The 24,227-nt window shown below is 40.5% G+C and overlaps 1 protein-coding gene across 17 annotated transcripts in view; it reads right to left on the bottom strand.

The window, feature by feature from the left end:
- EMSY (EMSY transcriptional repressor, BRCA2 interacting) overlaps positions 1–24,227 on the bottom strand; it is a 49,948-nt gene that overhangs the window by 2,356 nt on the left and 23,365 nt on the right. For 4 of the 17 annotated variants that reach the window (XM_055701782.1, XM_055701778.1, XM_055701786.1 and 1 more), the window contains 10 exons: positions 22,224–22,360; positions 20,546–20,725; positions 19,445–19,643; positions 18,129–18,293; positions 17,705–17,863; positions 15,887–15,946; positions 14,705–14,859; positions 12,868–13,431; positions 11,472–11,984; positions 8,335–9,955 (listed from right to left, as the gene is read on the bottom strand). In XM_055701782.1, the coding sequence (XP_055557757.1) occupies positions 9,761–9,955; positions 11,472–11,984; positions 12,868–13,431; positions 14,705–14,859; positions 15,887–15,946; positions 17,705–17,863; positions 18,129–18,293; positions 19,445–19,643; positions 20,546–20,725; positions 22,224–22,360 (2,327 nt within the window). In that variant the 3' untranslated portion in view covers positions 8,335–9,760. Of the gene's footprint in view, positions 1–2,663; positions 2,781–8,334; positions 9,956–11,471; positions 11,985–12,867; positions 13,432–14,704; positions 14,860–15,886; positions 15,947–17,704; positions 17,864–18,128; positions 18,294–19,444; positions 19,644–20,545; positions 20,726–22,223; positions 22,361–24,227 lie in introns of those variants that run through there. The other 13 variants (XM_055701780.1, XM_055701788.1, XM_055701789.1 and 10 more) reach the window with 10 other exon arrangements.

The following is a 24,227-nucleotide window of genomic DNA, read 5'->3' as shown; positions in this document are numbered from 1 at the left end:
TAAAAGCAAACAGAAGTTGAAGCACAGAAACCCAGGGAAATCCACAGTCACAGTGGCCTTTAGTTCCTTGGTTTATCCCATTCACGCTACACGTGGCTGGGAGCTCCTCCTTGTCCCTAGCGCATCAGAAACCTCAAGGAGTCCTTGCTTTTTTACTACCACAAGCTAGCGGTATCCTACCTAGTTCAGAAGAGACTGGTGCCACCTAAACAGTAATATAAAACTAAAACTGTGCTAACGCAAGACTGTAGGGAAGAGGAAGCAGGAGCAATTCCCAGAGCTTCTTTCACAAGCAGCCTCCACGGTGACTCCTCTCTGGTCAGGAGAAGGTGGATCAGCACAAGGCACTAGCATTAAGAGGAAACTTTTCAAAACCGGATGGTTTGTGGGAGAACAGGATGAATTTGAATACACCAGGACAGCAAAGTGGGAACGTCCCTGCCACAGACGTGGAGGGAACAAGACTGTAGCCAAGACACTATGCTCAGCATGGAGCGCATTGTGTCAACACACAGACAGGCTGGGTCCCTGCCAAGCCAGCCAGAAGGTATCTACACTAAGCTCTCATGGGCTGGATAATTTATATAGTTTGGTATTAAAATCTGACAAACAAACAGTATTTGTGGCAAGACTCCAACAGCAGCAACAGTGAGCGTTACGTTAACACAAGTTACTATTTACTACACGGCAATACGCAACAGGTCGGGCCAAGGGAAGGGGAAGACAAGCCTGGTGGACAAGTCACACCAGACAGCACGAATTGCAGGAGTGAGACTGCTCTGTTTCATTGGGCTTCTTGCAGTGCTTTGGTGGCAACAAGGGATGCACATTCTGCAACCAACAGTATGATGAACAACATGGGTGAAATATATTAAATGAAGGGCTCAAATCACAAGCATTTGAATTTTGATAAATCAACAAAACATTAAGTTAGAACAAAGGAATCTTTAAGTCTGTAGGAGAAACAATTGTTGTCTTCCACAGGAACAAAATCCAGGTGCATCCTGGCGTTCCCACTGCCTGTTATCTTCCACAGTTCATGAGTGATCCCAAAAAACAATGAAGGAGGTGTCAATACTTATGGGATATTTCCATAGGTCATTGAGCAAACAGGGAGTCCAGGAAGGATGAATGGTTTTGCAGTGCAGACCCTCTCCTTTCTAGAGAACAGTGCTGTATCACCGAAGAGCACACAGACCAAAAATCAAGGTGAAGGATGAAGGCACATTAGATTCCTCACAGGAGACTCCACAGGTCCTTGGGGGTTCATATCATTTTTGTCCTTGCTATTGCACTGTAAAATTTCATCACATCCAGGACTCTTCACACATCCCATGGGACAGTGGGAGTGACTGCATGGTTGATGTCACCACACCTCTCGATGGCATGATTGACAAGTTTGCAAGCTCCTGCGTCAATTCACCTACTGAGCTCACAGGTCCTAGACCCAGAAAGGTCCCCGTTCTTCCCTCCTGCTTCTCAATGGCACATGGGCTTAATCTACTGGTGGGATAGCTCATGGTCTCTCCAAAGACAACACATAACATCAGCATCTTGCTCTGTGCCATGCAGTCAGCACGCCGCACACACTCCTCCCAAACATCCCATCCCTCAGCAGACCTCTCTCCTGTGTGGTGATCTCAAAGGCATAAGAAACCAGAACTTCTAGACTTACTTAAGTAAGCAGCCTCATGCTTTTGCAGAGCTGTCCTAACCAACTAAGGAATTTCTTGATGATTTCCAGGGGGAACTTTCTGAGGAGACCTTATAATGGCCTTTAAATATTAAAAGGAGCTTATAAGAAAGATGGGGAACAGACTTTTTAGTAGGGTCTGTAGTGATAGGACAAGGAGTAACGGTTTTAAACTGGAAAAGGGGAGATTTAGATGAGATATTAAGATGAAACCCTTCCCCGTGAGGGCGGCGAGGCGCTGGCCCAGGCTGCCCAGAGCAGCTGTGGGTGCCCCATCCCTGGCAGGGCTCAAGGCCAGGCTGGACGGGGCTGGGAGCAGCCTGGGCTGGGGGGAGGGGGCCCTGCCCGGGGCAGGGGGTGGGACTGGCTGGTCTTGAAGGTCCCTTCCAACCCAAACCATTCTGTGATTTTATGATTCACTTAGATTTGACCCGAAAACCTCCACTCATTACTTTACAGCCATCCTGCTAATCTCTACGCTGTAGTGACTACTGTAGCGTGACCACAAACTCCAGGACGAGAAGGACAGAGAAGAAGGGAAAGAAAAACCATGAAGTTCTTTGGCAACCACACAAAGGACATCCTTTCTGCTAGAACCAAGAACAAGGGTGTGATTTGTGATGAAAACAAACCTCACACTCATAAGAAAGTTGTCAGACAGGAAAAGTGATTTTTGGTAGCTTTCAGAATGAAGTTGGGAAATTTAATGTTTATTTTCTAGGGGTAGAAGGTGAGGAGGAATGATGTAATGGGGTGCTTAGTCCACCTCAGCCAGGAATTCGATAGCTTTATTTTACTTTGAGAGCCTTTGTAAGCTTTGCAAATAAGCGTGCCGCCACCAAATCAACCATCTGGGGGCTAACCGTGTCTCACCGTAACAGGAGCTGCAGCTCTCAGGAGGGGATCTTGATAGTCCCCCTCCAGCTGTCGGCTGGCACCTGCCTGCTGTCATTTCACACATCCCACTCACCATCTGTAGATACCACATATGTCCAAGGCAAGCAATTTCCCAGATCACTTCTTCTACTCAACTCTCGCAAGAGGACTAAAGCTCCAGGGCCAGAGATGTCTTTGTGTCTTCCTGCACCTTGATTGAGAGAATTGAAATGATCCAGGTTATGTTTACCCTCGGGTTCAAAGTTTGCAAACCCCGTTCCCCAGCCCCAGTTTATTTCAGCTCGAGGCCCCTATTCTATTTCCAAACACGGTCAAAATAATCTTCCATAGAGCACCTGTGCTAACCCTAACCCAAGGGGAACTCCGAGCCCCATGGTATATTCACAGCAGCTGATCAGACCAGGCAATCGCTCACTGAGTTCACGCAATAATACAAGTCTAACTTCGTAACAATTATTTGTAATAAAGCCACTTGGTAACAATTATTTTTAATAAAGCCCTATCCTGTGGCCTTGGTACTCAGCCAGCTCTGGTTTGCAGCATCCTCCTGGGCTGTCTTAAGATGCTTTGGCAGATCTTTGTTATTATTTTGGTCTCCTCAAACCTATCTATTGCAGAACTCACCCATCCCTCAGGACAAATTCAAAGGGAGGCACTGAAGCAGTACCAGCAATCGAATGAGCTTGTGTGTCCTCAAAGCAAAGCTAGACAGGCTCCATCCTGACCAAAATCATTGCTTTACAGGGAAGGCAGCCCTCTGGTTCTCAAATTAGTCCTTCTGGGCTTGCGTGTCGCACATTTACATGGTAGGTTTGAGGAAAAAGTCAGAGCTAAACCTGTGCCATGGCCACCCATGGATCTATATAATATATTGGCATGCAAAATGAGGAGGCTGCACAGTGCTCACTAACAGCTACTGCATCCAACCGTAGATTGACACAGTTGAAAAAACATCTGAGACCCAAATCCTTCTCCAGACACTCTTTCAGTATTAATACTAGAAAGTGGGAGCTCGCTACAGTCCTTTATTAGTTCCTTGCGTCACCGCAGTCCAAATGTGGCTGCAGGAAGAACGTACGAGTAAAAGTCCGGAGAGGAAAACAAATATCCCTATTTCTGGGAACACTGCAGCTACAAAACTTTGTTCTCACTAAACTTGTGCTACTTCCTATTTCTTGTGGTTTGTTCTCATGCTGTTTTTAACGTCTTCTCAAACCAATATAGTATTTCTATTTCATATCCAAAACAAACCGAGGAAAAAAGACAAAACACAGCACACACATTAGAAGAAAAAGAAAAAAGAAAAGAAGAAAAGCGGGGGTGGGGGGTGGGGGGGGGGATAAACCCTCCTTTGAGTAAGAGGGTTGGACTAGACTGTCATCTCCAGAGGTTCCTGCCAACCTCACTGACCACGAGTGCAAGAATAATTGTTCCTAGGCCTTTGCTGTATTCAGGTCTCGGGCACTGAGAAGTTTCTTGAAAGGAAGGGATGCAAGCATTCCCATTCTAAGGAAGGGATGCAAGCATTCCCGTTCTCTCCTTGGAAATTATGGCAGTTACGGGAGACAGCAGCAGATTACAGAACCAAACTAAGCTTAAGGGGGAAAACAGCTTCCTAGGAACAAAGAGAATTGGGAAAAAAAGAGACCTGAAACAGACACTAAGAAAGATACCCTGCATGTTGGCTTGCTTTGCTTTTAAAAAAAGGATACAATATCAAAGAGTAACTTGGCAGTTAAGAATTAATTAGTCTTCAGAAAAAGTCTGGCCTGACCAAGCACCCAACTCAAAGGGTTTACACCTATGGAGACAGTCAACAGCCACGGTGACCGTTACAGGGCAGCAGTGACAGACGCACCATCATCCCTAGAGCCTGCTGCACACTGCATATGCAAATATTAAAACAAGCAGCATCCTTAACAGCAATAAAAGCCTGTGCAAAGAGACTTCCAAACTCCAAAGAGTTGTCTTCTCCTAGAGACTGACATGAAGGGATGTCCCAAAGTATTGGGGTCCTGTGAGCCTCTGCACAGTTCTGGTTGGCGGCTGCAAAAAACTGGATTTGTTACCATGAAACACAGCAATTCCTGAACAGCATTTGCTCTAACGAGTAATAAATTAGACAGGCTCTCACACTAAGAATTCTCAGGTTTTGCAACAGATCCATCACAGAAGATTCATGCTAGGTTTGGCTGGTCTTTTAAAGGTCCCCTCCAACCCAAACCATTCTGTGGAGTCTAAATCCCACGCGTAGTCCATGAGAGACTGGCTGACATGCCGAGCACCCTCTGAAGGGTAACCCAAACAGCCCACGGTCCTAATAACCCACACCCAGTCAGGTGACAGGAGTATCTTTTCTTTACAATAAAATCCATTTAATAAAGGCAGCTACAGAAAATGGGATCCCAGAAAATTTCAGAACTGCTAAAAAATTACTGAAAGATGGGAAGTTGAGAAAAACATCCAAGATATCATTCCCAAAAAATTCTGTTTTTCAAAAGTGGCCAAGTACCGGGCAAAACCAAAATCATACGAAGTTTTGAGTCAGACCTGATCTGAAGTAATATTTATGGGACAATTCTAACAGTTCTGGACTCCAGAAATGATTCATAGCCATGCTGTTACTCTTCAGTCCCCTGTGTTTAAAACCTTTTGATTTCCTTCCTGTCCCAAATAATTCAAAGACCCTTTTCTCTAGAAATTGTTAACAAATTCCCAGGTACTCATTCTACTTACACCACCACCAACTTTTCACCCCAGTACCATGAAAAAAACCACCGCCACCACAACCCACCTGAGATCACCAATCACCTCCACTTGCCAGTCATAGCTCTAGCTGCCCCAAGGTACCACCAAGTACTACACATTTTTCATAGTTTAAAGCCTTAACATACCAATGCAACTGCCTTGTCTCATTGCCACTACATCAGATATGAGGTCACTGGATTTCAACCTGCAGCCTCTGTGCTTGTTGGAAAGAAGAGACTCCAAATGACAAAGAAACATGATGCTCTGTGGTAACCCTAATTAATTATCCTCAATCTTACTATTAGTTTTTTTTTCAAGTTTCTGTTTCTATGACTCTATACCAGACTAAAACGTCCCCAATGGCAATTTCTTCTTGCACGAGAACCCACAAATACATCTTAAGGTACTTCCTCCCTAACTTTCTCTTTGATTAGCTTTGTTAAACTCTGTATTTATCATAAGCTGTGTGTTGCACTTCTGCTGGAAGAAACCAGATTCACAGATTTTCAGGACAGACTCTGGGTAGGGGAAAAACTCGAAGCCCCATAGCATGGATGCAAACTTTGCACAGGCTGTTAACGATCACCCCTCATGGTTTACATCCAGCCTAGAGAAAGAAGCCAGTCCTGAGCCCAGCACAGACACACAAGTGCCAAACATACTATTTTTCCAGCACAGGCAAACCCCCAAATAGTATGATTTTTATAGTTCATTATCTTAGGTTATGATCAGTCTTCTCTAGATTGCACATTGCCAAGCTGAAACCATCTGCCTTTGCAGTGTACCTGTGGGGATGCATAATCACCATCATTAGTGAAACCCTGAGAGTTCAGGAACTATTTATATACTAGAGACAAAAGCATATAGTCTTAAGTTTCCCAGACTTTTGATTTTTTTCTAAAGGTCTTAGGTGGCTGTTTGGGATTTTGTTAAGTCCCATCTATTTTGTCATGCATCCAGTTCAAAGGGTCCTCCACATCTAAGGTTACACAACTGCAAGTAGCTTCTGTTCTTCTATTTTAACTCGAAATTTCAAAAGCTCATTTTGTCCACAGGAGAAAGACTAAGACTGAAAATACTGTTACCCCAGTGGTTAAACCTTTCCAGAAAGCGCATAGTCCTCTGTGATCGCACCCATCTTTAAATATTTCTCCCTCGATTCAGTACTTCCTCTAACTTCATTTTGCTCAGCCTTTTTTTAAAAGTTCAGGTTTGTACTATTGCAGTGCCAGAGCACATTTGTTAGAACACTGAATTCAAAGCAACTCTTTAATGCTGTTTCACTTGCTCTCCAGTTCATCCACAGCTACTACCTGCTAATCCCTAGTACCAAAGATCATCACCATAGCTCACCTTTCCTTCTGTTCCAAGCAGGGACAACAAATCCATTTCAGAAAGGAAGATGTACGTTATTAGGGAAAAGGGATATGCAAATATTACCTTACACTCTGATGTTTTATTTTTAGCAGCTTAGTGATATTTATAAGGCTATAAGGAGAAGATACATGGCCGCAGGAGATGCAGGAAGTATCCCAGCGGCAGGTATGAAAAATCTGCGTACCTGCAGGGCAGGACACAGAACAGGCAGTGCTGCCTGGAGTTCATGAAAAGCGGCAGAAGGCCAAATGCTCTGAGCACACCTTCTTATAGTTTGTTCTCAAAAACCAAGTAGCTAGGAAAAAAATTAACATCTTGACCCTACATTTTAGCTCATCTTGTATATTCCTTATTATTAAAGGTATTGTATAGCGAAATGCTGGAACAAATTAAATAATCTGAAAACAATCAGCTCATTTTGGGAAAGCATCAAGACAGAAGTTTCAAGAATGAATGTATTGATTACCAAAGTCCCTTTTCTAAATTTCTCACGAGCCCTAGATCTCCCCACCACGTGCTTCCATTTGCCAATTTGAAAACAACTAGCTCTCATAGCAACTCTAAAACCTTCCATGTTTTAAAAAAGAGATTTGCTGTCTTTAAGGATCTGTTAAATAATTCACTGTAGTTGTTCATAACTTTTCTGTAAAGTCATCACTAAAGATGCAAACAGAAGCCTTACATAAAATATCGGAGTAGGCTGGACCACAACTCAACAACACACTTCATGCATTAGGAGCATCAAACTCACCCTGTGCCATTTCTTAGTATCCCCTTTTGGCTGGAGAGAGCATATACATTCACCTAAACCAGAAACCATAATTTAAGGCAAAGTTCTCGGGCACAAGCACTAAGAAAAATCTTGCTCTACTTTATATTCTCATGGCCTTTTAGTCCTAGATATGTCAGGGATGCTCAAAAATACTGCAAGACCTCAGGTGATAATTTGATACAAGCCAGAACTGTCATCTGCTTTGGGCTCTTCGTAACTGTGCATGGAAAACTACAGACAATGCCTTATGCTGGCATCTGCAAGCACAACAGACTGTCCAATCCCACCGGCAATAAAACCTGTATTAAATTGCTCTTTGTTGTTCTGCAGCAACGCGCAACTTTCAGGACTTGGATCGTAACTTAGTCACTCTTGCTGGTCACCATTATTTCACTAAAGCAAGAGCAGAAGCTCCCAAACAACTATCAAAACCTGAACGATCTAGAATGGCATAGTGGTAGGCTTTTTTTTTTTCCTCCCCCCACTACGGGAAAAAATATGGTATGCTTCGTTTCATATATATTATTCTCTTCCATCCTGAGCACTCAGTACAGCAGAAACCAAACCAATACCTATTCCAATGTAAAGGTAATGCAAAAAGTTAGTTTCCTAACCCACTATTCTGGCATTTGCACACTGAATTTATCAGGACACTTCTCCACCATAATAAGCTACATTATTTTGGAACTAAGGCTGATGGAAAAGGAAACAGAAGGAATAAAAAGTGTATGAAAGTCATAAGGACTGAAATTATAAAATAACTGAAGTTACATGAAAAAACAACAGCACCATCTTGGGGTTACTGCATGTTCTTACACAGGTGGATACTCAGGACAAGTAAGGTAAGTGAGTTTTTTAGGTTTTGTATTTTTAGTTTGAGTTACCCTATTGGAATTTAATCTTAACTACAATATCAACAGTAAAATCATAACTTAAAAAAGACTGACGCAAAAAGCTGTATTAGACTTTGGATGAAATCTACTTACAGTAGTACTTCAGCACCAAAAAGTGGGCAGTTAGGCTGATAGATGTATATACAATTAAATGATATGTCAAAGTCTTAAAATGCTTAGTTATTTATAATGAAATCTATACAAAACAGTTAAAAACGTGGGTTTATATACATTTGGGAAAAAAAGTATTGTCTCATTAGCAGAATGTATTAAAACTGGTTCTCTCATCCCATCTGAACGCAACCCCCTCTCTGTGGCTTGTAACTATCACAAAAACCCAATGTATTGCTTCAACAAGCCAAGTCATAAGGCTAATTTCTGAAACCTAACACTGTATACTGATTTAAGCTTTTAAACTACCAAAATGGTCACTTTAAAAACAGCATGTAAGAGTAAAATACAGATTTTAAAAGCCTTAGCTCACTTCTAAATTCGGAGGTTCAACTTGGAAAGATGCTGAACCATTTATCCCCAATTTTGAAAAATTGATTTATAGCAAAATACAACCCCCCACACCCTGTTTGTACTAGAATTAACTCACCTGCCTGTTTCACAGGAACTTTCTAAACAACTTGGCCTCACTTTGAATTTTATATTTAAATAAATAATCAAAGATTAACTAGCGTATATGAGCACTTTGTGTGCTTATGGCACAAAGAAATGCCTCATAGACCGTTACCCTTCTTTTAAAGCATGAAAAAAAAATCCACTAGCAAATCCACTTTGCTGCCAGTTAGTGATTTTGCTTATTAACCATTCACCAACAAGAACTGAAAAAATATAAACTATATTTTTAGGTTTACAAAAAAAATCTTAACTCTAAGTGAGCACAAGTGCAAGAAAGCTAACCAATTCCAAAATTCCTGGGGCTTTTTCAGCACTGTCAGAGACACTTTTTCTCTCACATGCTATTTAAAAATACAAATATTTATTAAACATCCTCTTTTTTTGATGGTTGTTTGGCTCAACAGCTAACAAAAAGACACAGCAAAGTAACAATCCCTTTTCACTGAAATCTATTTCAGTATCTGGGCAACGGCTTCAATAGCACGAGCTGTAGAATTCGCTGCAGATTTGCCTTTTAACAGGAGTACATTCCACTGTCACAGGTTTACTAAATCTTGGTAACTTTTTCTTTTTTTTGGGAACAATTTTTAAGATGCAGCTTTTGCAATACCATCTTGTTAAAACACACTGATGCTTCAAGGGTCCAATGAACAACTCTAATAGGCAAAGTGCTCTAAGACATCACAATACAAGGGTATCTTGGATACTCAAAATCCCAAGATATTTTAAAGTGCACTCCAGTGTCCCAATTCCTTAGGATTGTTCAGCAGAACTTCGAGAGGGGCTGGGCTCAGTGCCATCCTCAGTGCTACTGTCCACGTCTTGCTCCATTGCTGTCTCCTCATCGTCGAGGCGCTGACTGGTGAAGTTGTTGAGCTCCAGGAGCCCACTGGGTTCCACTACCACATTGGAGCTGGAGTGACAAGGGATGGAATAGTGAGGGATAGTCTGAAAGAAAGAAAATATTTAAGTTTTAACACGCACTGTTTTCACAGGGAAAGGCATCTGCACAAGTGCAGGTACTTATGGAAAAGGTTTATTGTGTTCAAGAGCAGTTTTCCCCAGCTAAGGCCTGCTGCACGTGACTATGTTCAAGCTAAAACTTCAAAGCATCCTTTCACCAGATTAGGCTGTAAAAGATAAAATTTTAGTAATCTTGCTCTTAACGTGCTGATCTTGGCCTTGGATCTTCACTAAAGGTCTGTGACGGTATAACCAAACAGCTACACCACCAGTGCCCACCACTCCTCAAATGCAAAGCAGAGAAAATCCTTTCTTCAGCCTTATTTTTTCTCAATCTTTTTCAGACAAGACATAGAAACTCTGGCCCTGCTCAGAGCTGCAGCAGCACAGAGGCTGAGGAAATGCAATGGATCCAAGCTATTGATTTCTGCTTACACTTTCACAGGTTCTAGGAACTAAATCTGCAACTTTATAGAACTCACATTCTGGGCAGTATTTTACTTTTGAAACAGCTCGTTTGAAACATGCCACAATGACAAACAATACAGATTCTCAAAATACACAGATTTGAAGTAAAACAGCAATCTACCTTTGTCTATTTAGGGGAATGAGGACTAAAAATGAGTACAAAAATGATGATTTCTACAAAAGCGAAGTCTGATGCAATGAAGATTTTACAAAGTAGCATGAAAAATTTGAAAGCTCTGTATACGGATTATTTTCCACTTCAGAAGCATTTTCACTGAAACACAAATACGATATGTAATAAAACCATTTCAGTCCACACTACCATTTGTGTGAACATACACCATGCCAACTAGCCTACGAAGAACTACATTATACCACTATGAGTCCTCTGATGACTTAAATACTTCCTCAGTTGATATTCTGACCACGTATTAAATCATCAAACATCATATTTAAGACAGCAGCATCAATGAAGGTACCAATCATCAGTTAGGCAATGACTCAATGCATTGGGCTAGAGATCAAGTAATTTTATCTCAGAAGTGGCAAGACTGGTTGTAAGTGAAGTTAGCAAGCTTTCTTCTGAATCCAGACTTTATTTACTGAACTTTCCCAGTAAGCAGAACCCCACTACTCCATTTTTTGCGCTAACTTACATTCAGAAGTAACACTAATAGCCACTATACAAATTTCTAATCATTGTTCCATAGTAAGCGTTGAAGGTCACGTTTTAAAGAGTTTCAAATAAAAGTACTTTGTAAAATTAGATGAGCTTGGTTTATTTTCTTAACGGAAAAAGAAAGGCAGACACTGAAGACACAGTGAATGATACAGTGCTAAACAAACTCGAGCTCAGTTTACGAATTATTACACACTTTGTAGTAATCCATTACAAGCATAAGAGTAGAAAAAAAGAACCAAAAACTGGGTAAGGAAAACAAAAATACTCGAACATTGTTCAGTTGCTATCATCACATTAGACACGAGTTTGCTCTGCTCAACCTTTGCCTTATTTGCTCTGATCTTCTCTTACCTGGATAACAATTTCTGATGAAATCTCTTCAGCTTTCTTTTGTGATATATTCTGAATTTGTATAAACTGGTTTGTTGTAGACATTCCTTGTGCATCGAGTTTCCTCTCTGTTAAAGTAGGACCAACAGCAGGAGGACTTGAACTGGATTCTGTACATGTCTGTTGCTGGGGGATGGAAGTTGCCGTCATCCCTACTGCAGTCACCCTCGGCACCTGGGTACAAGGTGACGGCTCTGCTTCGCTAGCAAGTTTACTAGTGGACATGGCCTTGTTTGGGGGATCCACTATTGCATGTTCTACATTTGCATCAATCTGAGCTTCCACCATAGACACTCTCACAATATCTGCTAGTGCTGTCTTCACAGATGCCTGCATGGGAAATAAGCTGGTAACTGGCAATGCCAGTTTGGGCACAGAACTGCCACCTGCTACCTTTGAAAGAGAAGGAGGCTGATGCCCCTCAAAAGTTATCTTTGTAACAGTGGATCCTTGCGTTATAATTGGATGCTGCACCTGAAAATCAAATTTTTGTTGTGCATGTTACAGCTAGATTTATTGAAAAGCTAATCAATATTTCCAAGGCAGTATGGCACAAACAACATACTTGCTATTAGGAAGACAGTTGAAACTCAGTGTTTTAACAAAGGAATTAGCAACGATATAATAACAGTTAATTGAAGCCTAGGGAAAAGCAGCTTTTTAGGCTGCTAGATAAGGATTGTAGCAGTATAATACCACAGCAGCCTCGTTTTCCTTTGGGATTTACATCCCCATGTAACGTTTGTTAACCCTCTTGTTTTCACATGCATTCCTGAAAGGGCTAAAAAACCCCAAACCTACTTGTACTTTTCTGGAGTTAGTTAAAATTTTTTTATTTTTTTTATTTTTTTTTTTTTTACCTCCATGCTCCTCAGTCTTTACTTTTTTCCCTCCCAAGGAAAAGCAAATTACTCCTGTACATGAAAGCCATATAACTTCAGGAAGATGTAAACTACAAAGGAAGACGTACAATGGAGAGAGCATTAGGAGACTGCAGTGTATTCATCTTTATTTCCACAGAAATAAAAAGTGCTACGGGAACGGAAATTAATAATGTCTCATATCTAAAAATGAAAATAAAATAGTTAGGGACAAATTCCATGCACCAGTGGTGGCAGAAATTCAAAAAAAACTGTCCAACAAAATACGTTTGTGAGCTCTATGGATTTTTCCCCTAGAACATGTGCTTCTCTTTCCTAGTGTCAACCTTCTGATGGGGTAATTAATACCAGCGGAATGAGGAGTTCTCTTGCCAGGACAAAACACTGCTACAGCAACAGGGTTGGTGTTTTGATTTTTTTTTTTTTTTTTCCTTGAACAGCGACGTGTATTTTGCATGCTATCAATATTCCGTTACCTGGCTTGCTGGCTGTTTCTCTGAAGAGGCAGGTAGCTGCATTTGACTCTGGGGGGGTTGGGGTTGCACGTAGATTTTTTGTGCCGTTGGTGCCTGTTGCAGTTTGGGCAGCTGCTGCGTGGTTTTTACTGCAAGCACCTGTACTACAGTTTGCTGTGGCTGTGCCACTAAGGTAGGGAGTTGCCTTTCTTTGGCCACCATGTGGTGTGGGGGGTGCTGTGCATCTGGTTTGGTCTGTGCTTGCTCTTGCTGCAGGGGGGTTAGCTTTTGATGCCTTATAGAAAGCTGGGGCATTTGTGGGAGTTTGTGCTGGATTTGATCGGCCTGCAGGTGGATTGTCTGCTTCTGCTTAGTCTGGAAACACTGCAGAGTTTTCACTTGCAGTTGAGTCTGTTCCAGCTGCGGCTGACTCAGTTTTTGCTGTTTTTGTGCCTGCGATTGTGTCAGGGCAGATCTGTAAAACAAGCCAGTCTGAGGATCTAAGGTGTCCATCTCTTCCACTTCTCCTTCCTCAGTTCCAAGTTGCTCACTGTGTTTGGTAAATGCAGTGTGACTGCTTAAGGCCTTAAGAAGAAGAAGTTAAGAGTTAAGTTAGTAAAGAGAAATATAAATTATAAGAATACACAATCTAAAAAATAACTTTTAATATTTCAACTGGACTACTTTCATTTATTTTACCATTACAGACTCCCAATTCACGTATGAAAAGGTACCCTTACATGAAGATTCCACAATACATAAGTAATCCATGGCTATTTTTTATCGTGTTAAAATGTGGTACATATATATCTATGTGACATTAACCACATAACTAATCCTCAGTGGCAATGATGTAGCCCTCACACGTGTCAGACTAAGGTTCAGATCCCCTGAGGTTGCATGATAATTGGATATGAAGCAGCAGGGATTAGCAGGTAGTTGAACCAGTAGCTCCTCGTTAAAGCCAGAGTCTTTCTGCACAGTAAATTCTTGTTCTGCCTCGAGAGGATTCCGAGATTGAGAAAAGATCCTCTGTTCTCCTTCCTCAAAATTTTATTGCAATTTTCCTTGGGAACCGCACAAAAATTGTTTTATTTTGTGATGGATTTGAGAGAACAAGACATCTGCATTACTATGCTTTGTATACCATGGTCCAAATGTATTAAAAAATGGCCTCAGCAGCCTACTCAAACACCTGTGAAAATACACTCTCTGAAGTGGGTTTATAACCCTAACACAGTACTGTCCTGGTCCACAGCTGAAGTTCCTAGAAGTGAAAGCACTGCAGAGCTGAGGAGGTCTTGAACAAAGGCATTGGAGTGACTTCAGTAAGATTTCACTACAAGCTACACCGTTTGAAGTGTTTGGGATCCTTACAGCAGTAGTCTAAGACCTTGCTTTTTGATTCAGAGAAGTTTGCCTATCCACAAACTAAAGCCCTCAGATGAAAAAGACACCATGTGCTCTCTGTACTGACCAGATGCTGCTTCATCCCTCTTCTCCCTACACTAACACCAACATAATCTAAAGAGCCTAGGCCCTTGCAACGCAACATATAATAGCAGCTTGTTGCTGTTGAAGGATGACATGCAGAGAGCAGGAACTCATCTAGGAAGCACTGTCTTTTCCACAGTATTTGTTAGTACCTCTTAACAGTCTTAAGCAATCTCATTAACTGCTTCCCTTCTGTCCCACCACCCTCACCACCAAAAACAGGCAATAAGTTATTAACTTGCCCTTACACCTAGCATTTTCAGTGGTAGCAACATGACATGTTCCTTCAGAGCAAGCCCTGGTCCTATGTAACACATACAACCTACTGCTGTTTGTAGACTGTTGGGAAAAGAAAGGGTACAACCTGCTGCATGATATGGGTAATTGCGCCAGTGGAGGATGCGGGGATAGATTTCACCACAACAGAAGTCTGCGTTGCTGTCTGCGACTGAGCCACGTGCTGCAGCAGAGTCCTCTGAGGCTGAGATGACTGCTGGTGGGGCTGGGACCGATGACTGACTGAAAGTAAAGAGGTCAGTGGCACTTCTCCAGAACTAACTGCAGTAACTTCTACTATTTGCATTTAAGCCGCAACTGGAAGCATACACGGGTGAAATAAAGATCCGAGTATGAAAAACATCTTTTACTGTATGCTAGCTTCAACCTTAAAGTGTAGATCTATTCTGAGAAGCCTCTTCAAGTAGTAACTCAGGGGTTTTGCTTTTGTTTCTCTTTCCTAAGTAATCCGAGTATGAAAAACATCTTCTGGCCTCCCTCTCCCAACACACCAACATTGCAAGCAGAATTTATACTTTATTTTCATCTGGGTTCTTTATACAGCACTGCAGACCACAAGTTAGTCTGTGGTTTTTACACTGCTAAATACTGTAGGTTTTTACCTGCATAATTGACTGCAATTAAGAACAGCAAGCCTTGCTCACTGAATTTCTACCACTGATAATCTGCAATAAACACTGTCCAGAGCACAGGATAAATTTGAAAGATTAGCAATTAGAAAATGTTTGTATTTTGTGAAAGCAAGGCTGATCAGAAATTACAGACCAAAAAATGGAGACCTTGTAATGGGTTTATGCCACTTTTTAGAACAGATCCAGCATGAGCTATGATGATGGCTCTGTAATTAAATAGTGGATTGACAGAGAAATGATCTGCTGAGGAGAAAAAGCCACAAACCATTCTGTATTGCAGTCACTGATAAGACATGAATCCAATTACTTTGTGCCTGTCCATAATTAAAGCAAATATTTGCATGTTATTAATTTTTTATTTACAAAATAATTAATAACGAAAGAGAACAAGTGAAGTTTAAATTCAGTTGTAACATTAACTTGAAGTTTCTAGTGACTTTCCTGAAAGTTAAAAGAAAGGTCATGTTTTAAACTAGTATGATAATTTTACTTTCCCACTCCAAGAAAGGGGTCTGATTATATCAATACCAGCCTGCATGCTGTGCCAGATCCGTCATGGATATCCCCCAACAATTCCTGTACAATTGAAAATTTCATTTAAAAATAAAGTTTCTAACCTATATGGTTGTGTAGATATTCTTCCGAATGTGAACCAATACAGTGTTGTCTTCCTGAGTCTGTAGACAGACAAAAAATGGTGACACAAAGATGTGTGAACCGCTCCCTTCATCTCACAAGGAAGCACATGCTGAATCCCAGCTACCATATAGATTAAAGTGTGCCTTATCCTTTGATCTAGATGAATGCAGGAGATTTCACAACAGATTATAGACTGTTTACTATCTTACTACTGAATTTTTATCAGAAAAATATAGCTACATGGATTACTGATGAATCCTGAGAAGCAAAAATTAAAACAAAAAGGAACACTCAATTACCTGCATTCCCTGTCAGCATTCACAGAAACTGGGGGAAGGGACCAAAAAAAAAAAAAAAAAAAATCTAACAGCAGAATAACCAGTTTTGCACTGTAGTAGAAACTGCTAGTCAACTCTCAGCAACCTGCATTTTTCTAGAAGATCCCTGTATATCAACTCGAGGTTTACAAAAATCCCAGTATTTCAAACAGTAATCACAACTCAAAGAAATTTTCAACTTGCATACTTTGTGTGGCTTCTACGCTGCAGAAAAGGACTTAAATCTATAAAGATACTGACTGCAATTTCCCATCCTCCTTGCAAAGGGCCCTATTTTACATCGACTTTTACAGCAGGAGCCAGCAAAAACTGGAACCCTGAATAGAAGCTCAACACACAGCGTCTGTGTCAGTGAAGATAACTGACTTAACTGGAAATCACTTTAACACTATTTATTGTACTTTTGAGTTTGTTTTAAAAGAGATCCAAGGGAAGGTGACTCAAACATTCACAGCTGAAGCCAGACACAGCAAGCGTTATTGTTACTTTTTTTAAGTAACATCCCTCCCTGCTTCAATTTCACACAACTTAAACTTAGACCATATGAGGGATGGAAGCAAGGGGAGGATATCCAGAGCAGGTAAATGAAAAATTAAAGTAACTGTTTAAGACATTTAACACTAAAAACACTGGAGTTACAGATATGTACTTACACAATTCAATATAATCTAGTTTTATTCCTCTTTTCCAATGCGGATTTTAAACACATTTTTGATTTCATTTTCCAAATAAAGTAGGTAGATCAAAAATGTAGATTTCAGAAATTAAAATGGAAAATAGGTAATTTGATCTTCTCATGTATGTGTGGGAAGTGGCTAGTGTTCTGAGGTAGCAGGGAGCATCAGAGAGACAAGGGAGTCAAGGACTTAAACAAAATGGGCAAGCAGATAGGAAGAGTCAAGAGTTTCGAAAGAGTTGAATCTCAACCATAATTTCAGTTTGAATAATTTCTTTAAAACGTGCAAATTTCTCAGTTCAAAGCCTTCTAGAAAGTGAAGAAACGGGGGGCTACATTAGCACTCTAAACGCACACCTGGCTTAAAAACACCACTCAGTCCTGGTAAACAAGTAACATTTTGCAAACATGGGTTAAAGTCAAAAGTTGGACTCCCCCGGTTATGTACAAAAGCAGTATACAGCTCCTGTACTCTTAGTTTTCTTTTTCCTTACTAAGTGTTTTCTTTAAAAGACAAGTGGGACAGGTTAGGGAACCTGTTCAAGTAGGATGTCTTGAAGCAACAACCCTTTGTTTCAGCTAGAAACATTCTCCACTACGCCCCAGAAAAGCAGATACAATCTCTGTCCCCTGTACAGGGTCTCAAGAGTGGAAGAAAACTCATTTCCTCTACAGCAAATGACAGTGAAAACATAAAAATGAAACCCATTGTAAGAAAAGTTCAAAATTAAGATCCCAGGCTTGAACTGCAAACCCACCATCACACCACCTTAGTCACTTACCAGTTGTGATATATTCAGCAACTAGTTCCGACTCCACTACAGCAATTGAAGGACTCTCTGGAGAATGCCTCTTTTCTTGGGTCATCTGGATTGGGACAGCCATTTGGCTCAAGTCAATGGTAGGCTGCCTTGGCTTCGATTCTAACTTCTCCTTCACTGCTTCAGAAGAAAAACAAAGCATAAAATAAGCCTCCAATATATGAACCTCCATAATAAAATAAACCTCCAATATAAACGCAAAAGTTTAATTAAATAGACAGGGAACATTATATAATATATTCAAAGAAACTGTTACAGGATAAGAAGAAAAGAATCAAGCTGACTCAAGATAGGTGCTTTTCAATTATGAACCTTAGTACAAACCGCTGCTTAAGCAACTAATAAGCTTTAAAGTTATCCTAAACAACCATATGTGTTTTCACACCTGTTGTCTGTTGAAGTTCCAGCAAAGCTTTTATCGTGGAAGTAGCTGACTGAGATTCACTGGATACATCCTGGTAAATTATCGTAGGGCTTGTGTCCACAGCAATTTCATGTTCTGACCAATCTTGACTTCTTGAAGCAATCACATGGACTACGGGCTGAGAATCTGTTTGCAAAAGAACAAAAGCACATCAGATCATCGCAGAACCATTTTGGTTGGAGGTCTCTTGTCCAACTCCTTGCTTGAAAGCAGGGCTACAGTTCAAAATTGGACCAAGCTACTCATTATCCATTAGCATTTTGAACACTGCTAAGGATGCATACTCTCATTCTGCAACACTTTAGTTTTTATTACAATTAACTACTGAAGTAAAACGCTGCTGATGTTATGAAGTTTCCAGCAAAAAAACCAAAAGGTCTTATCTTAGTTGTTCATAAAAGCTTTGGTTTGAACAATCAAAGTTAAAGCAGGTTTCCTTGTATACTGAATTTGCCTTGGAATGAACTCTTTTTTTCAGAGGATTTCAGCAGTTCAGGCGATCAACGTGTATTGAGCATTCTGAATTAAGAGCTCCTAAATTTTGATAGGTTTGTTGAAGCTTCAAAACTTTTTTAAAAATTTACTTAAAATGGCAGTATAGACCAAGAATGACAGAATTATATAGAAAAGGTGGCTGAAACACACGTAGTAAAGTACACACATTTCACTGAGACATATTTGGTTTTATTTAATGTAGCGATACACCCTACGGCCACTCCTGACTGAAGTCTGGGTGTTATTTATGCCCCGTTATTTATGCTCCTCTACCACATAAAGAACTGCATCCGTACCATGGCTTGAAGCCACAGCAGCAGGACTGATTGTCTGATATATGTCCTGATCCACTCACATGTGCCTATAAAAGGACCAAAATTTACGGTGGTCACATGACAGCTTTCAGTCACGCAGCAGACAGAAGCTTCAATACTCTCAGGAAAAAGGGTTGGCAGAGCATGAGCTGCCAAAAAAACCCCAAAACTGCTACACTGCCTACCTCTGTCAGACTCCCCAAAGAGGGAACAGGCTGCAGGCCACAAGCATTTTAACAAGTTGGCACCCAGCAAGAAACCATTATCTCCACTTTTCACATAGGAAATGCAGTCAATACAGTAAATAGTTCATAAAAGACAAAGAAAGCCATCAGGGAAGTGAACAGTGACTCACTATAACAGACTGGGTGAAAAGCCGTGCTAAAAGGAGATGCAGTCAGTTATATGAAACTAGCTAGCATGCTTGGGAGACAGTCCATTTGTATTTTATGCAACACTAATACACACCTTGGGAGCTCTGGGAAGACTCTGTAGAAGAAGAGCTGCTATCAGTGTAGGTCTGTGGTTCTTCTTTCACTTCTGGGAGGGATGAGTTTCCTGTCTCTGCTACCCTTGATGCCTGCTGTAACGTTTCAGTCACCAATTGCCTAGTTTGTTCGCTCACAACTGTTGCTTGAAATGTCACTGGCTTTGGTTTTATGAGAACCTAATTGGAAAGACAAATTTTGTGTTCAGTAAGCATGCTCAAGAAAACAGATCTGAGCAATCACGAATACAGGGTGCTATTCAAACAGATCAATGTGCAAGACCTACATAATATTCACTATTTACTGAAAATGAAAAGTCTACCTGTAAATTCAGCAGCTTTGATTATTAAACCACAAAGCCCAAGTACATAGCAATGCACAAGAATATACTTCTCACTCAGTAATTTGGAGTACTTAACACAAAACCACTAAACCATTTTTCAAGGCTGATACAACTATGGTGCGACAAGAGAAAGCTACACAAGTGAGCTGGAACATGCACTGAACTGATAAGGACAAGCACTTCTCCTCCACAGCCCACTGTAAACACAGTCTTGAACAATCAAGACATGCAAAACATTGTATGTGACACAAGTTTAGCTTTTTTAAATACTAAGTGCAACCAGAGAAAAAGCTGAAACTGAGAGCATCCAGAAATAGGCCAGATTCTCTGTATACAGCCCCACCTACTACACATGGTTGCAGGGACAACCTGAACATACATCAACCAGAAAATAACTTCAATAAAACCTCAGATTTGATGGATGACCTATGTCCACACTCTGCGTCTATTTCTCATGATCTAGTATTAACTGTAGGAGTTGAAGAGGCATCTAGAGACACAACCAGACAGTTTCAGCTATGTAAAAGACTTAGTAAATCCTTCTGGCTTGCTCAGAAAAAGGAAACAAACCCAAACACCACGCTCAAGAAAGAAGAATCAAGGCCAACTGATTACGCCCCAAGTCTTATTCCCCATAGACTTATATTATTCCTGCAACAAATACGACACCACAGTGAAAAACTATTTACTTCCCATTAAAATTTAGGGGTACATTTCAAAAGAAAAATGGGTCCTCACTGTTACCTGCGTCTTCCCTTGCTGACCATAAACAATTTTAGTTGGGATGATTTTGGTGGCTGGCTGGACAGTGGAGCCTATTCCTTTTGGCTGTGTAACAATCATTTTTGTGATGGGTCTTGTGGCAGTGATGATAGCAGGTTTTGCTCCTGCTGGCACTGCCTGAATAGTTTTCTCCCCCTGCAGAGAAGTCAAAGTTTACAGGTTAACTTGGTGAAATTCTTCAGAAAGACCCAGTCTCTAAAAAAATACAGTTATAGACAAGTTTGTGTACCATGAAGTCACTGCTGCTACTGCAACTAGACTTACTTGATACAAAAAACATTTAAAGACCAATAACAAAAAAACCCTACAGCTTTAAATAGAAAAGCTACCAAAATCCCCTTTTCCATTACTTTACCTTTTGAGCAGCTCTGAAGGGGTGAACAAAAAGCAGTAACTAAGAGACACTGACAAGTTTTTTCAAGGTTGCTTCTAAGAATTCACATAAGTTGGAACTTTCCTCAAATCCTTCACAAATGTTTTCTGAAACCTCTTATTTCTATTAACACTAACTTCGGCAAGACATCTACAAAACTTTAATTTGGATTCTAAAAAAAAGTTATTTATAGATCTTTGTATTATCCTCATGACCAAGACATTAATTATGAATGGACTTTCTCTGAACTAAGAAAAAAAAAAATAAAGCAGATTCACAGCTGTTTCACAGGGAACACTTGACTTTGGAATAGCGCTGACATATGACTAGATCCCCGACAGCTTAAGAGCAGCAAAGACATTGAGCAACATTAATTGCCAGTTCTTCCAGTGCTCCTACCAATTCCCATCAAGTAGCGGGAAAAACCCATGAACCATACTTGTTTCAGAAATATCATCACATTCTGATGGTTCCTACTGTGTAACACCAACGGATTTCCACTTGCGTGAAAATACATCTTCAAGTTTTGTAAACTACGGAAGTTCACAATCTTAAAAATTCCTAAAAGGTTTAGGAAAACCCCCAAACCTCCCTACTCAGCTCTGCTACTCAGGTAGACCTTTAAAGATTACATGATTAATGCATTAAAACTCACAACTCTATCTAGGAATATAAAGCATGATCACCATATTTATTTACTAGCACTTACAGGTAAACCTAGATGAAGCTGGAAACCTGACGTGCAAGACCAAAATCACGTTACCAAAAAAATAATTCAATGCTGTACAATACTGAGGTACAGGATGCTACAGTGTTACACACCACATAGATCAAAAGGTGGTACTCTTACTGTGAAGGACAGTTTATTTCTGCCCTTTACATCCAAAAGATAAACAGCTGGAGATGCAAGTTTGTAACAGGACCATGGTTCTCACTGGAGCACAAAGCAGGCAAGACTCTAGTAGTTTTCTTCTGCTTAATCCTTTTAGGATTACAAAATCATTAACCATGGCAAAAAGGCAAGCTCAAAAATCTTTTTATCTTCCATTAACTTTGAGAACATTCACAGCTTGTTTTAAGCATCTTTCATAACCCACAAAACATAACTGCTTTTCAAATATCCCTGACATTAAGGCATGCTATATCTGTTAAGGAGCTCACACAGGTTGCTTTTAATAGGGACTTTAACAGAATGAATGCAGCAGCCAGCACACAGCCTGTCACTTGGCTATCAATTTGAGACTTGAATCTCTTACTTACCCCAGCATTCAATAGCGTTGTAACAACATTTTTGCCTGGAAGCCCCTGAATTGTAGTTCCTTTTCCAGTAGTCTTTTGCACAACGATCACATTGGGTTTGGATGTCATTGGAATTGTAGTGATCTTGGTTGTAGTTCCTAAATTTTTGTGGGAAAAGAAATAATGAGTAGTTTATCATATGTTTATATACCACTACAGAAGATGGTGAGCTATACAGGAATCACTGTATTTAGAGCTAACAGCGTATTTAGATCTAACAGCACAACAACGACAAAATAAAAGCAGCATCTGGAACAGGAATTTATGTCATGGAACTCAACATATAAAGATTAAATTCCCACTCCACAAACCTTTCACCTACAGTAATAACAGGCATGTGAGGGACAGAGTAATCTATATTAGGACAGTCAGCCCCTTCTCACAAATTATGGAGCAACCTAATATTCTCAAGCTAACGTGTCTAACTTTTCAAAGGCTAGAAATTGGGGGAGATAAGGACACCACTAATACTCAACTCAAGGTCCTATCTGACCTCACAAATATTCTTCTAAAGATTTCTTCTGCAGAAGAATGTACATACCAAGAATGTATCTGTCAAGAGAAATACCAGCTTTTTTGGGCATTGAAATGTTGTAACACTGAAAGTGACAACTAGTGCCTTGGAAGAAGGAAAAAAGAAAAATATGCTATTGTTTTACAATCAGTTCTTAAAAGTTGCGTTTAGAAGTGGGGGGTGGGGTGGGGTGTTTCTTTTTAGGAAGAGCTGTGCTGGCTATTTCTGATCTTCTCCCAGAACTTAATTAGTTCCATTCCCTGTATCAGGTTTTTATTTAACTGCCATGACAGGTAATTCTAGTCAGCCCCCCCAGTCTACAAGAGTACATATGTACCGATACGTAAGTCATCACCATTACCAGACTGCCATTTCAGTATCTCAGACAACTTTTTATCACTACCTTCCACTTTCTCCTGGAAGAAAGTAGCACTCAGTCACAGCAGAGCTGCAGACCCAAGGATTCCCTCCGTCAGTCATGCCTGTAGATACTTCACTCATATATTCCAGATTAATAATTTTACTAATTCTGGGAAAGGGAATATGTGCTGAGACAAGACCATGATTTACTCAATTCTAGTGACCTTCAAAGGCATCTAAAGATTGCTTCCTTAAACAAAACAAACAAAAAAACCCCAACAAACCACCCTACCCCCAAAACAACCCCAAAAAAAACCACCACAAAGCAAAAATAAAAAAGGCAAGCATCCTTTCCACACCTGTGTTGTTTCAGGACAATCATTACTATCACTAACAGGGTCAGTCATGGGCTTCCCCACATTAGCTAGTGTCCAGGAGAATTATACTTGCATTTGTGTATAAACCTACTAGTAGATCTAGAAGTCTTCTGAACAATTCATGATATCCACAACAGGCTAAAAAAGTTACTTTTTCCCAAAGAAGCTCTAAATATCATTTTGTAGAAATCAGCATCTGAAAAAACTGAGGTACCTCTACCAGACTACTCCTCAGAGGGGGTTGACTGGACAGCTTGTGCAGCAGCTTCCAGTGGCTGACTGGTGCCATGCCAGGTCTTTGCTAAACACCAACAATGGGACCTTAGAGTAATTTAAAGATATTACCAGACAGGATGAACAGAACCAGCAGATCTTGCTGTACATATGTACCTAGCCAGGAAAACACAGCAGACCCTCTCTGCATTAGCACTGTTAAAAGTCCAAATCAGATACTAAGAAACTGTGACTGCAGTGAGTGTGCTTGGTCCTGGTCCCAAAGGTTTAGAGGCTATACAGGCAGAGAGCATCAAGGTAGGTCAGCAGACTAACAAAGATAAGCAGTAGGGTCTGCGTGAGGCTGGGAGGAAAAACTTGAAGTTAGAACATTGTGTAAGGGAAAGACAGGCTGACAATAATAAAAGAAGAACAAGATAAGGCGGAGACTACACCACTGAGTTTAACATACAGAGCTTATTTTTATTCTGGTTCTTTGGA

Source organism: Falco cherrug, chromosome 2 (genome assembly GCF_023634085.1).
Source record: "Falco cherrug isolate bFalChe1 chromosome 2, bFalChe1.pri, whole genome shotgun sequence".
NCBI classification, from domain to species: Eukaryota; Metazoa; Chordata; class Aves; order Falconiformes; family Falconidae; genus Falco; species Falco cherrug.
Note: the sequence above shows the minus strand (reverse complement) of the source record. Positions and strands in the feature narration are given on the sequence as shown.